Here is a 15700-nt window from a genome sequence, read left to right on the forward strand (position 1 = left end):
ATTTCCGAAAATTGAGCCCAAGTTGGTGGTGTTGCATCGGCTGGTCTACCTTCTTCATAGATTTGCCACCACCGATACGCTGCGCCTGACAGTTGAAATGTAGTAAAGGCAACTCCGCCCACCTCCACAATACCCATGGTGCGGAGAATATTGTGACAATTTTTTAGAAATTCTTGGGCATCCTATGTAGTTGTGCCACTGAAAGTAGGTGGACTATACCTCTTAAACCTTTCAAATCTCTTTTGTTCTTCTTCTGATGCCTCGGGCCTGACCTCAGGTCGAATCGGAAAAACAGGTTGTACCGGTAGTACACCCGGAACCTGACCAACGTGAACCTGCTGATCTAGAGTTGTGGTTGGAGTATGAGCTACTCCCCCAATCTGCAGAATGTTTGGTGCAACAGAGATCAATCCCGCCTAAGTTAATGTTCCAAACATACTTAGGAATTGTGCTAAAGTCTCCAAAAGTCCGGGGGTAACAACATGTGCTTCTGGTACCTGTCCCCCAACTGGAGCTACTCGTGGCTCCTCAATTGTTGTTCTGACAGGTGCTCTAGTCGTGGCACGTGCCCTTCCTCGACCTCTACCTCGGTCCCAACCTCTTGCAGCCCTAGCAGTATGTGCGGATGCCTGTTAAGCTAACCCGGTAGTACGTGTTCTCACCATCTGTGAAAGAATAGAGATACAAAATCTCAAATTCCACAATCAACAAATCCGCACAACAGGAATGAAAAAAGTGGAAAATTTTCCTAACAGCTCTGTAGCCTCTCGAAGACAAGTACTAACATCTCCATACTGATCCGCAAGACTCTACTAGACTCGTTTGTGACTCGTAGAACCTATGAACCTAGATCTCTGATACCAACTTGTCACGACCCAAAATCCCACCACAGGCGTCGTGATGGCACCTAGTCTTTAAGACTAGGTAAGCCGATTTCAATTACATTTTGAAACCATTTTAAAAAAAATTTAAATAAGTAATCAAAACTAACAGCGGGACAAATATGAATATACAACCTCCCAAGACTGGTAGTACTGAGTCACGAACTCTAACTGAATACATGGAATGATCACGAGGACCGAAAATACAATACTGTTTTATTACAAATTAACAGTACAATGAAATGACAAGACTCCAAGGGACTGCGACGACGAAGCAGCTCTACCTTGAATCCTTACGATCCCGCTTTAACTCTACTCAAATCCGATATCTCCAATACCTGGCTCTGCACAAAAATGTGCAGAAGTGTAGTATGAGTACACCACGGTCAGTACCCAGTAAGTATCAAGACTAACCTTAGTGGAGTAAGGACGAGGTACAGTCAAGATACCCACTAGTCTAATAACCTGTGCAGTATAATATACAAAATAATAGGAAACAAATAACAATAAGGGAAACATAAAACAACCAGTGACATGCACAGCAGACAACAAGAATACCATTAATATCGCTCAACAATTAATAAATACAATTACACCCAATTAAATCAAGTCATTCAAATAAATATCTTTCACATATAATTCTTTCAAATAACTCTCTTTCAAATATAATTTTCTCAAATAATTACCTTTCAAATATAATTCTTTCATATAATACTTTCTAAATAAAAATCCTTCCAAATAAATATTTTGAATATAATTCTTTCAATTAAGAAGTCACCATGTGACACCTCGTTTCATAATCATAAAAATATGGGTCTCATCCCATTTTTCATATTTTCACGGCACCTCGTGCCCATAATTAAATCATCATATTTCTCCGGCACCTCGTGCCCTCATTTCATATCATAACTGCACAGACAATTCACGTGCCAATATCCTCATTATTTACTCATGGCACCTCGTGCCCACATTTCATTTTATAATCCGCCTGGCAATAGCCACAGGCTTCCAATTTCAACATAAATCAGATTATTATCAATTTACCAACAACAAGACAAATTGCACAAGGTATACAAAATTAAACACAAGAAAATCACAACATCACATGAAAATCACCAACACCTCAACTCCACATCATCATATATCATCACTGAAAATATCCACCCTTATCTCTCCTATAGCCACCCTTATCCCTCCACCCTGACAATATCAATAGCCACCATTATCGCTCCTATAGCCGCCCTTATCACTCCGCCCAGACAATATTCCAACAAACACAACAATAGTGAAATGCCACCCTTATACCTACATAATATCAACGGTAAAATGACACCATTATCTCCTCAAAATAATAACTCACACAACATAATAATTTACACGAAAAATTATCATGGCAACATAACAAAATCAATTCATATCACAATTTGTCCAATGGCCACAACCAAATTAATTAATTTCACAACAAATAGCCGAAGGCTCCACACAATGTGTATAACACCCCAAAAATAATCAACAGAGATAGAAATTACTCAGCATAAAGCAAAACCTTCATTAGTCCAAATTTAGATAATTATATTAACCCTTCTTTTTAAACTTGCTAAATAAATTATTTGCATAGGGAAAATTCATATTGAAATTAATTTTCAAGAATTATTAAACCAACAATACTCACGAAATGTCATAAATATTTCAAGTAACAATCATATCAAATTGTCATATAACAACAGATTCAACAACAAGGATTTAGGCACGACAAATAGATGATTAAATATATGCCAATAATTATCCAATTTACTACATAATATGCCTAAGACTTTAACTCAATGAATTTTGCACATATAAGCACGAGTACATACTCGTCACCTCGCGTACACGGTTTTTCACATTTCACAAATGGCACATAAGACTCGATGCCTAAGGAGTAATTTCTCCACTCAAGGTTAAGCAAGATACTTACCTTTTTGAAGTTATGCCGATATTCCAAAATCGTCTTCTTTCTTGAATTGATCTCCGGACCTCTTAAATCTATCCAAATTAATTGTATAACTCCATTAAAATTCATCGGAAACAATTCCAAATAATAATACGTTGACTTAAAATTTATTCCAAAAAGTCAACAAAAGTCAATGCGAGGTCCGCCTCTCGGAATCCGACATATTTTTTATGAAATCCAAACACACATTCCGATACGAGTTCAACCATACCAATTTTATCGAATTCCAATAATAACTCGACCTCCAAATCTTAAATTTAAACCAAGAGGGTTTTCTAAATTTTTCAACTTAATTCACTCATTAAATGATGGATTCAAAGACATAATCATGAAAATTAATCAAAACTGGATAAGAATCTCTTACCCCAAACACCCACGCAAGAATCTCTCAAAAAATCGCCTTCTACCGAGCTCACAATTTAAATTTGTGTTATGAACTCAAACCCCCATTTTTGGGACTTTTAATTCTGCCCAGATGTGCCTTCTTTGCGAACGCTTCCATCTCATCGTGTTCGCGTAGAGAAAAAATCCAGTGATCGAAATTAACCTTCGCGAACGCGAGAGTCCTCTCGTGAACGCGTAGCTTTACCTACCAGACTCTTCGCGAACGCGTTCTCCTCTACGCGAACGCGTAGAACAAATACTTGGGGTCCCAGCTATTCCATTTTTTCCTCTATGCGAACACGTCCTACTCGTGTTCGCGATGCTTCCACTAGCCACACATTCGTGAACACGAGCTCTTCTTCGCGAACATGAAGAATAAACTTCTGTAACAAAAACCAGAAAAATCTACTATCTTTCCAAAGTCCAAAATGATCCGTTGAGCATCCGAAACACACCTGAGGCCCCCGGGACCTCAACCAAACATACCAACAGGTCCTAAAATATCGTACGAACTTAGTCGAATTCTCAAATCACCTCAAACAACATCAAAACGATGAATCGCACCCCAAATCAAAATTTATGAACTTTGAACTTTCAAATTCTATATCTTGTGCCGAAACACATCAAATCAATCCGTAATGACTTCATATGTTGCACACAAGTCATAATTAACATAACGAAGCTATTCAACTTTCTAGAATCGAATTCCGGCCCCGATATCAAAAAGTCAAACCCCCGGTCAAACTTTTTGAAAATTCGACTTTTGCCATTTCAAGCTTAATTCCACTGCGGACCTCCAAAAATTTTCCGGACACGCTCCTAAGTCCAAAATCACCATACGCAGCTATTGACATCATCAAAATTCCATTCCTGAGTCGTTTACTCAAAAGTCAACTCTCCGGTCAACTCTTTCCATTTAAACTTCTAAATAAGGATTGTTCTTTTAATTTAATTCTGAATCTTTAGTAAATCAAGCTTGACCACACCCGCAGGTCATAATACATATTGCGAAGATGCTCGAGATATTAAGTCACTGAACGGGGCGTAAATTCTTAAAATGACAAGTAGGGTCGTTACATGTTTTGAAGATAATCATTACTCATAACACCACGAACTCAAATATATAACTTACTCCTAATTCCATTTCCAAAATCGTGGTCAAAATTCAAAAATGCCAATTTCTTAGGTTTTCTACAAAAATCCCAATTTCTACAAATTCTCATGCTTAAATCCTTATAAAGTCTATGTATTTAACTTACAATAAGTGAGGATAACTTACCTTGCCATAGATGACGAAAATCTCCACTTGAAGCTCCTCAAAAATCGTCCAACCAAGAAAGAATGAAAGAAAATGAGCAAAATCCCGTTCTTAAAGAAGCCTTCTGCCTAGCGACATCTCGCATATGCGGTCACTTGACCGCTTTTGCAGTTCCGCAGGTGCGGCCCAAATTACGGCTTCTGCGGTCCTCCTTCAGGCTCCTCATTTCCTGCATTTGCAGCCCCGCAGCACTTCTGCGACTCTTCGTGCGCAGGTGCGGTCCCGCTTCTGGGAAACTTGACCGCATCTGCAGTCCCAGCCTCCTCCAGCAAATTCCGCTTCTGCGCCCCCTCTTGGCCGCTTCTGCGGCTCCGCACCTACGTCCAAAACCTCCCAGGTGCGGTTACACCAAATACCAACTGCCTCAGCACTTCCTTTGTACGAAAATTGATCTGTTACCCATCCGGAATCCACTCGAGGCCCTCGGAACCTCAACCAAATATACCAACACGTCCCAAAATATAATACGAATTTAGTCGAAGCCTCAAACCACGTCAAACAATATTGAAATCATGAATCACATCCTAATTCAAGCTTAATGAACTTTAGAACTTCAAGTTTCTACATTCGATGTCGAAACCTATCAAATCACGTCCGATTAATCTCAAATTTTGCACACAACTCACATTTAACATTACGGACCTACTCCAACTTCCGGAATCGAAATTCGAACCCGATATCAAAAATTTCACTCCCGGTCAAACTTCCAAAAACCTTCAATTTCCAACTTTCGTCAAATAACCTACGGACCTCCAAATCCACATCCGGACGCGCTCCTAAGACCAGAATCACCATACGGAGCTATTCCCAGGCTCGGAATCCCAATGGGCATCGATAATATTAAAATACACTTCAATCCCAAATTTATGAAATTCTTCCAAAATGCCAACTTCCCATAATGAGCACCGAAATGCACCCGGGTCACCCAAAATCAAATCCAGACATACACCCAAGTCCGAAATCATCATGCGAACTTATTGGAACTTTCAAATCCCGATTCTGAGATCGTTTACTCAAAAGTCCAACATTGGTCGATTCTTCCAACTTAAAGCTTCCGAAATGAGAATTTTCCATCTGAATCGACTTCGAACTTCCCAAAATTCAATTCCGACCACACGTGCAAGTCATAATACTTGAAGTGAAGCTACTCAAGGCCTCAAACTGCTGAAAGATGCGCTAGAGCTCAAAATGGTCGGTCGGGTCGTTACAGTATTTTAGCCACCCTTATCATACAACATAACTTCTAGTAGTTCCCCTCCTAGCCACGCGTATCAAGCCCCCCTTATTTCACCGCATCTGTTTCAACACCCTAACCTTGTACCACCGCATGCATATCAATATCAAAATATATCACAATTCTCACCTCAAGTGTCCAATTATCACATCATAACACAACTTGCACCTCAAGTGCTCAAATATCACAGCACATTATAAATTGCACATCAAGTGTTCAAATATCAAAACATATCACAAATTGCACCTCAAGTGCTCAAATATTATAACATATCACAAATTGTACATCAAATACTCAAATATTATAACATATCACAAATTGCACATCAAGTGCTCAAATATCACAACTTGTCAGAGAAATCAACAATACATTATTTTCCATAATAATGAGCCCATGGCTCGATCATAATATGCATAAAATCTTAACAAAAATATTCGGGAGTGAACAACTCAACAAAATAAGATTTCACAATTTAATACTTTGCCTCAAATATCATTTACGGCCTTTATAACTCAACACTAATTTCAACAACATGAACTGGAAAGTAATTCATTAAGGAACAACGCCTTCTTTAAATCCAATTTTTTGGAAAATAGATTAATGCCTCCTTTTTAAATTTACTTAATAAATTATTTGCAAATGAATAATCCATAATGAAATTTTCTCTAGGAAATATCAACTCAACAAAAATACGGGATTCACATAAAAATCAAGGTGGCAATCATACCAAATTATCATATAAAAATAAATTCAACAAACAAGGATTTAGGCATGACAGATAAAGGATTTACTATGTTTCAATAATTTTTTAATTTAACACATAAGGGCGTCTACGAACTTCAACCAATGTAATTTGTACATATAAACTAAGTACGTACCCGTCACCTCGCGTACATAGTTTTCAATTACACAATTTACACACAAGACTCAATGCCTAAGGGGTAATTCCCCCACTCAAGGTTAGGCAAGATACTTACCTCGACGAAACTAAGTCAATGCTTTAAATGATCTTCGCGAGTGAAGCCACCTCCGGACGACACAAATCTAAAATTCGCCCCTTAATAATACTACGATGGTCTACCACACTAAACAAACTTCAATCTACAATAATGTAACACAATTGCATCAATATTAATAAATAAATTTCTAGATTTTTGGTCATTTAGGCATTTTATCAAACACCTAGAGAACATAGCATTTTACTACCTCTAGTAATGGTATTTGTTCATCCAACAATCCATCCTTCCCACCAACAAGAGATACTAAACCATCCTTTGTCTACAAACAACCTTCTTTAGCACCATTAAAATCATCAATGAACTCACATCCACCCAATTGTTGCTAATTAATTCATTACAAAAATCTCTACAACACCCAATAATCTAGTTTAAGTATTTATGGCTTCCAAGCATCATCCAATAAGTGTTAATACTTATTTCTTGCTCACATACTCATAATAAATCCATACATGTAAGTCTAAGGGTGAAGGATTACCTTTTTGGAAGAAATCTTGCAAAATCCACCTTTGAGTTCTTGAAGATCTAAGTATTTTATATGTAGATTTCATCAATACTAGTGTAGAAATGATGGAATTTCATATCAAGATAATGGGGATTGCTTACCTTGAAGAAGTGAGGAGTTGGTGGTCTTGAGTGAGTGAAGAAGAGCTCCAAAATCCGTCTAAGTGAAGTGGAAAAAATGAACCCCAAAATTGTATCGATAGGCCCAGATTTCTAGGTTTCGGATGCTGCCCCGGATGCTATGGCAGCACTTCACTGCCAACCCTTCTTTCGGATGCAGCCCCGGATGCTTCGCATCCATAGTCTCGTCTTCCAGCCTTTGGTAATTTGGTCGTAACTTCTTATAGAAATGTCCAAATGACGAACGGTTTGAAGCATTAGAAACTAGACTCGAAGATCTTTCATTTGATAAGTTGTCCATCACATAACTCCTTATATATATATATATATATATATATATATATATATATATATATATATATATATATATATATATATATATACTCGTCCTAAGTTAAGTCTTGTGCTGAAACATAATAAATCGATCCAGAATGACCTTAAATTTTGCACACATACTGACATAACGAAGCTATTCAATTTTCGGGAATCGAAGTCCAAGCCTGATACATCAAGGTCAACTCCCGGTCAACATTTTTCATAAAATCTTCCATTTTCTCAACTTTCGCCAAAATACGTCAAATTGTCCTACAAACTTCCAAATCCAAATATGGACATACGCCTAAGTCCGAAATCACCATACGAAACTATTGACACCGTAAAAATCTCATTCCGGAGTCGTTTTCTCAAAAGTCAAACTCCTGTCAACTCTTTTCATTTAAACTTCAAAAATAAGAATTGTTTTTTTAATTAAATTCCGAATCTTCCGAAACCAAATTCGACCGCACACGCAAGTCATAATACATATTACGAAGTTGTTCGGGACCTTAAATCGCTGAATGGAACGTTAATTCTTAAAATGACAAGTTAGGTCGTTACAGCTACGTTATTATTCCGCTTTTATTACTGTGAATATTATTTCTGTAGGGGAATTGTTCCCAACATTACCAACTATTATCAAACACATTCTTTTGTTCTATGATTCGAGATCTATACAGTTTTATTTTATAAATACTAACAAGAACAACAAATTTAGTGTAAGTCCACATGTGGAATTTGGAGAGAATAGTGTGTTCGCCTATCTTTCGAATATAGAAAGGACATTTTTGCTAGACTCTCGGCTCAATCAAAGTAGCAATTTTATTTTAAAAATTATCCAATAAATTTTGTAAAAAGTATACCAAAAACAACAATAATCACGCCCACCCAAACAAGTTGAAGTATTATAAATTGCAAGAAAGGTAGAAGTGAAAATTAGTTTGGAAATGGGCAAAGTCGAGCAATGCGTTTAGTTTAAAGACATGTTCTTGAGTTTTCTTTTAGAGAAGTAATATCCAATTTTATTTTATTTTTATTTTTATTTTGTAAAAATGACATTTTTATTAAGCTTTCAATTACTATATGCTAGTTTACCTAGACAAATTCAATGATAAACCTTATCGTTTTCATACTTGCTAATCCTAACTATTCGGCCCGTTACTTTCTATCGATTTCTTGTATTCATGTATTAAAGCTCAATTTTTTTTGAAAGAATACACCACAAATCCTGAACATTTAGTGTTTAATAAAAGAAGTATTAACTTTTCAAAGGGATCTCACCTTTGATTAAAAGATGGAGTTGTTAGGTACATTTTGGTGTTCAGATACTAGATTGGATATGCAGAGTGTTTGCCATTTAGTAATTCTCAGTAGTCAAACATTTTAAAAGAATAACACCAAGGCTTAACAAAGCACAGGAGAAACTTTGATTAGAACTTAGAAGTAGTAACAAAACTAGGTAGGAAAAGATGTTTTCCGAACTTTGACAGAACATATTACATACGTGTCATTTTTTGCTTTTTGTTCAATAAATTGACGAATAATTGGGGATTTCTAGGTTAAAGTTGCTGTCGAGTTAGCTATATTTGTTTGTTTCCTTTTTGTTTTGGCTCTATCTCATAGAAAAGTAAACTTACTGCCAGGGAAGGCAGCAAACGAGGCATGATTCCCAGTAATGATAAGGAAATTTCTCTGTTTTGGCCTTTTCCCTTCCGCAAACCTTAATGCTACTGCGCTTTCTTCTTTTGTTTCGTTGACATTAATACTGCTGCTTTGGTTTTATATGTAAGCATATTTTTCGTTTCATTTATTCACTTTTCTCTGTTCCTCAGTATAAACGTTGCCTGATTTTATTTATAATAGAGCTCTGGGACAAAGTAACCCAACTCTATGTATCTTAGCTGGAACTGGAACTGGTCCAAAATATCAGCTTCAACCAGATACCACCCCATTACTCCACAAACCATCTGAAATTTCAATGCATCTATTTGGACTATATGACCAGGCAAGTCCAAGGGAAAACTGTCTCGATATTAAACAAACAAAAACCCTCTATGCTTGCGGGTTTCTTTAAGTCTCTTAAATCAGCTAAAACCTTTGCTTACAAAGAAGAGTCTTACAGAATTAACGAGACATTTGGCGTATAGCTTCACTACCTAGGAAAATGTAGTTGTAAATAGTGGGATATGCTCTTAAAGTAGTTCAATCCGAAGGATTGATAGTAAAAAAACTAGGTGAATAACCTGTCAACTTCTCAAGCATCCTTCTAGTACCAAACCAGGGAATACAGCTGAGAATCAAATGGTAGGAACAAGCTAATTGATTATAATGACCAAGGCACAACATTGAACTAATGAAATCTTGTTGTTCAGAGTACAAATGCAAAACTCAAGGGTCTGGACTGAGCTTCTGCTCATGAAAATATTGGAAGGAGATTGTATGTCATAAATCACTTCAGCGCATGAATGTGGCTATATAGATCAACGATATTTTCTCAATTTAAGGGGCAAAAATCTGAATGATGGATTTAAAAGCTAAAGGATAAATTTACTTCAAGGAAACAGTAAACATGAGAATACTATTAGAGAAACTATACACGGCACAACTAAAATTCTCATTTAAATAAAGGGCCGTGCATTGAGAACTTTTCTCAGAGAATGAACATGAATTCAGAACATCATAAAGCAACAAAAAAGAAGAAAGAAAGTTTATCATGATTTAAAATCTGCCTGAAATCATTCACAGGCTGGTTTCGTGTCAAAGCTGCTCAAGCAGATCGCAAAAGCTTGGAAAGCAGAAAGTGGGTAGCGGTAGTCCATTGTGAAGATGTCTTTTCCAATTTTTCCGAACTGTAGAATTACTTTCTCTTGTTCTGCTACTGGTATATTGTGAGAAGGATCAACTGCTGCCACTAGCTGAAAGTTTTTTACAGAAGCCACTGTAACACGGCCTTTAAAATTTAAGCACCAGCATTGCAATTGCTCATGCCATCTAGGAGCCTTGTTTTTCAGCACAAGCAGCTCTTGAGAAGTCACTGTCACTGCTGACCTTGAAAAGCCAGAGGAGTTGATATCTATAGCTGACTCCTTTGCTTTTGAGAGTGGTGCAGAAAATGTCTTCTCGTCAAACGATTGTGGGAATGATGTAGGTGTTGGAGCACTGCCTCCCTCCTGGATTGAAGAGAGAGGGATGGAGTGCATGGGACAATGCATTCTCCTAGGCCCTCTTGTACGAAGAACATTGAGTTCATAGGAGATGGTAGCTACTTTGTAGTTGCACGCAGGTACTCTCGGAGAAACTTGCTTCGCATGAAATCTCCGACTAAGTCGACCATGTCGTTGAATAGCTGCATCACTTGGAGGTTGGCTATCATATATGGAGAACTTGGTTCCAAGAAAGTTAGACCTGGTCAAATTGTTTTCAGACATTATTAAGATAAAATTAAGTGACGCAGAAGCTTTTCTTGGGGTTGAGGGCCAGCTCACTTGGTGAGCTTCCTGTCTTCCACAGTTGATGTGGAGGGTTCAAACCCCATCAGTAGCGTAGCATTTCCCTTCCCCCTCCCTCAATGTAATAAAACAAAAAATTTAGAAAAAAAAAAACTTTTCTTTGCTTCCTGCTATTTTGAAGGGGTGGAGAGGAGTGAGTGAAGGAAATATAATTGGAAATTTGATAGAACTTGCCTCAGTTTGCCAGCATATGTATTGCTAGCCCGAGAAAAATCATCTGCAACCAATGAAATTACAAAGTCTGTGCTTGTTGCCCTTCTGATCTTTTTGGCAGCCAATAATAGTTTATCCCTCTCATCCTCAGCTGTCGTGAAGTAAAATATCAGTTTTGCATCTTTCATTGACTAGGAATATTTTCCAATGAAAAACATAGACCACAAATATTAACCAGAAGTCATAAAAGGTTTTGCATTTCCGATCCGGTGTACTAAATTGAATGTCAGACATCAGCCTAAAAGTAAGTTCCCCGTTAAAGTAGGATCTTCAAATGTTTACAAGACAAACTCTGTTAATTAATCGAATACAAAAGAAAGCTCGAAGCTGGTTCACAGACAAGGAATCATTTTAAGAGGATATCCCTCTCGCATTTAAAGTCTTAAAAGAAGAGAAGTTTAGGATAGGCAGAAGATATTACTTACATGGAGTCATGCCAAAGTAGAGGCGATAAACTGAATTAGCTCTGTCCCGTTTGATAAAACACTGGATTGGGGATTCACGGGGACCCGGCTGATTTAAAATTGGAAACAAAAAAATCATTCTAAAAGCTTAAATTAACATCAACAATAGCAATAAAAAGGAGACTGAAATAGATTAAGGAGACTACCTGCTTCAGTGAAATGGGAAAGGTAAGCCTACCACATTCCTCAGGGGTCTTAACAATCTCCTTGGTAATTTCCCTCCATGATTTGCAAACAGATGCGCAAAAGACAATCACAGAACGAGCAGGCCATGATGCCTCACTCTCTTCAACCCTGCGGATGATATCCAAAAGAAGTTCTGGTGGTAAATTTGCCCATTGCCCTTGTTCAATGGGATCAGAGAGGGCCACATCAGGGACAATATGTGCCCGGGTTCTGTTGCTCCAATGCTGCTTTCTTTCTGCTCCCCTCCTTGATATATTCCCTATCCCATCTTTCATCTCCCTCAACTCACGAACAAAGCTCTTGAATGACATTTCTATCAATCACATGAATTGAACCTTTCCTTCAATAAACAAAGAAAGGAACTTTACCACATTTCGAGCATTGACTGAATGTACATGAGGAAAGAATTTTCCAACAATTTTCACCTTTAAACCACATCAACCAATCAATTAACTAAGCCTCAAATCCAAATTTGCTGATTCAATTATATGATTTTCCTTTAGGTTGTAACCATTCTGCTCTATTCCATCCCATTTATTCCATACTAAATTTGTCTTTTAAGATAAACTAGATATTAACTAAATATATATGTTCTTTAAATCTAACATGGAGGTTTATCCTCTATATTTTGATTGAAAATAAACATGCTTTTTGTTTTCTTTTCTGATGGAGTAAAAAGAAGATCTGCAATAAGGTAATAAACAGGTAACCATCCAATGATCAGAACTGAAATTGCACAAATGGGGGACGAATAATCTAGCAACAATTGAAATTTAAATCATTCCTAGCACATCCCACGATTCAAAAATCAAAACTTTAGCACTCAAATGTTCCCATTCGGATGCACCAATAACAACCCGAAAATCAAAATGCGCATTTCCTCCAAAGAAAAATAAAAATGTGGGATCTCAAAAGCTTTCATTTTTACTGTCTCCGCCTAGGACCAAAAGCAGAGCCGACATGCAGCTAGGGGAGAGAAGAATAGAATAAGAAAAAGAAGAGGAATGCATCCAGAAAACCCAAAAAATAAAACAGAAATGTATCAAAAACATAGAAATGGTAGAAGAAAACCTGAACAAAGAAGATGAAATGGATCGAATAAAGCTCCGGAATGTAGAGATTGAAAAAGGTATGAAGATAAAAACGCGGTTAAATGAGGTCAGGCGGAACCCTGGATCGGCAAAACTTTAGACTTATATCATATCGCCGGAACCACCAGTGGTACCAGTACCACCAATGAAACCGTCGTTAACTCCGCCAACAAATTGAAAGGAAAAAAGTCACGAGCTAGGAAGAGAAAAGGGGCTCCTATATCTGTGTGTGTATCTATCAAAGTTTTCCCACACCCAAATGTTTTCACGCCCTTAATTTGGATATTAAGTGTAGCCCCACCTATCCCCCCCCCCCCCCCCCATTATTCAGTCTTTTAAAATTTATTTCCTTTTCATTTCCTAATGAGCTAAAAAATAAAATAGAAATGGTCAAAATTTAAACAAAATTATTGGCTATGATTAGACTTATAATTATAGAAAAGATACTACTCCAATTCACAATTATATTAACACTAATTTTATTTAATTACGTTTAAAATATTTTGACAATAATATTTTATATAATTCTCATGAATTCAAATTCATTTTACTATTCAGATTTTAACTTTGAAGTGTAATTTTCTATGTCGAGCAAACTTTTCAGCCATCATTTTAATTTTTTATTATGTTGTTAGTAACATTTGCAAAATTAAATTAATATGTTAATTTCACATCTTTGTCAACTAACGTAGGTGAGGAGTACAACAACAACAGACATAGTGTAATTCCATAAAGTAAGGTTTGGGGTAAAGTATACGTAGACCTTACCCCTATCTTGTATAGATAGAGTGATTGTTTTCGAAAAATTTTGGGTCAAGATAAAGGTAAAAGAAGCAAACACAACACGTAGTATTTAGTAACATCAGAAAGATAAGGTGAGATATGCTGATAGAATAATCGAAGCGATGAGATCAGCATAAGGTAAAAAAAACCTTACTGAGGTGTATAAGCTTTATCACTTATCATGATTATAAAAAGGAATTTTTACTTCAATAGGAGTACATGATTTTGTTATGATAATTAATGTGAAATTAAATATGGGTAATTTTTTTTTTTTTTGGGAGCATCTATGTCAATTATTAAGCTTAAGTGGGACGGAGAGTAATGTTTTAACGTTGGAGGTGGTGGGGGGACATAACAAGTGACTTATGGAGGAAAAGGTATGATGGTCCTTAATTCGGTCATGGTATTTTAAGAGGACAACAATGGTAAAGTATGTAAGCATGCAACGTGACAAAATCATGACTCAAAAGTGTTTTGGTTTGAATATGTAATATCCAAATAATAAATTGAGATTATATTCCATTTCCTGATTATTTATTTTTCTGGTACGAATTTTGTCATAGGATATACATTATACTATTTCAAATTTTGAGTTACACAATAAATGTTTTTCTGTTTGTTTGGGAACCTAATCTGGAATTGTATAGGGTAAAATATATTCATATTAAATGCTCGTATAATAAAACGATACGTGGAGCCGAAAGCAGATGTAAAGCGAGGCAAAAGGCAATCAAGTCCAAGGCGGCAATCAAGTCCGAGGGCAGCAATCTCGTTTGTTCCCGAAGAGAATGCTGCACATAAAGACAAAATAAATGTTTGTCATCCGGTAATATTTAATGGAGAATATTCTATAGCATTAAGTACGTAGCTCGTTACAGAGAATATGGCATTCATAGCATGTCGTTACACATTTTTCAATAGCCCCCATAATTATCATTTAAGAAGGGCTTGATCTTAGGACCTTGTTCCCTACGAGCAACTATAAATAATGAGTTCAACAACCATTGTAAAGGACACGGATTTTCTAACAAGCTCATGCTATATACTGGTCAAAGCTCAATAATATTTTATCTTCTTACTTATTAAGATCGCTATTATTGCCTCCGGAAGCTTTGCTCCCAAAATCAAGATTTCTGTTGTTTTATCTTGACTTCAAATCCTAAGTCTTACATTCTTATTTAATTTATTTATCATTTTGGGATCAAATCGATTCACTTGTCTATAAACCACGTATAAATTCAACTGTAATATTTTACGGATAAACAGTTTGGCGCCTACCGTGGGGCCTAGACATTTGTGTAATTGAGTTGATCATTGCATCTATTACTAACCTATTTGATTCTTTGTTCTTAGCAAAAATCATAAAGAATGACAGATAATGATCACAGAACGTTGAGGCCCAAGAAAATCAGCCTCAGCACGAAGACTCGATCAGTGATACCCGCAACGAGGGAGATAAGGCCACGCCGGTCCATGGCGGGCAATATCTACGATATGTTCGAGAGGCAACTCCTGCTGATGCTGAAGATGAGCACGTCGCTGAAATAGTAAGGATCCTGAGGGAGCAACAAAAGGCTACTATGGGCCACCTCTCACGACAAGATTAGGTCATGACGGAGTTGAGGCAAGCGTTGTCAGGCGCTTTCAACAACGCGAATGAACAGGGTCCAGTTCCTCCTGGTGCTCCCG

General features: G+C 37.0%; 1 protein-coding gene across 2 annotated transcripts; it reads right to left on the reverse strand.

Annotated features, from left to right (window-relative positions):
- Nucleotides 1-10287: 10287 nt before the first annotated feature.
- Nucleotides 10288-13485, reverse strand: LOC104098282 (tubby-like F-box protein 5). 2 transcript variants are annotated; one of them, XM_009604976.4, is made up of 5 exons: nucleotides 13209-13485; nucleotides 12098-12477; nucleotides 11913-12000; nucleotides 11449-11578; nucleotides 10288-11170 (listed from the first exon to the last, which is right to left on the reverse strand). In XM_009604976.4, exons 2-5 carry the CDS (start codon nucleotides 12446-12448, stop codon nucleotides 10501-10503), a joined length of 1239 nt encoding a protein of 412 aa, XP_009603271.1. In that variant the 5' UTR covers nucleotides 12449-12477; nucleotides 13209-13485; the 3' UTR covers nucleotides 10288-10500. The 2 variants fall into 2 exon arrangements, with proteins under 2 accessions (XP_009603271.1, XP_009603272.1); XM_009604977.4 differs by having other exon boundaries at nucleotides 12098-12472; nucleotides 13209-13459.
- Between the last annotated feature and the right edge of the window lie 2215 nt (nucleotides 13486-15700).

This window comes from Nicotiana tomentosiformis, chromosome 2 (assembly GCF_000390325.3).
Source record: "Nicotiana tomentosiformis chromosome 2, ASM39032v3, whole genome shotgun sequence".
Classification (NCBI taxonomy): domain Eukaryota; kingdom Viridiplantae; phylum Streptophyta; class Magnoliopsida; order Solanales; family Solanaceae; genus Nicotiana; species Nicotiana tomentosiformis.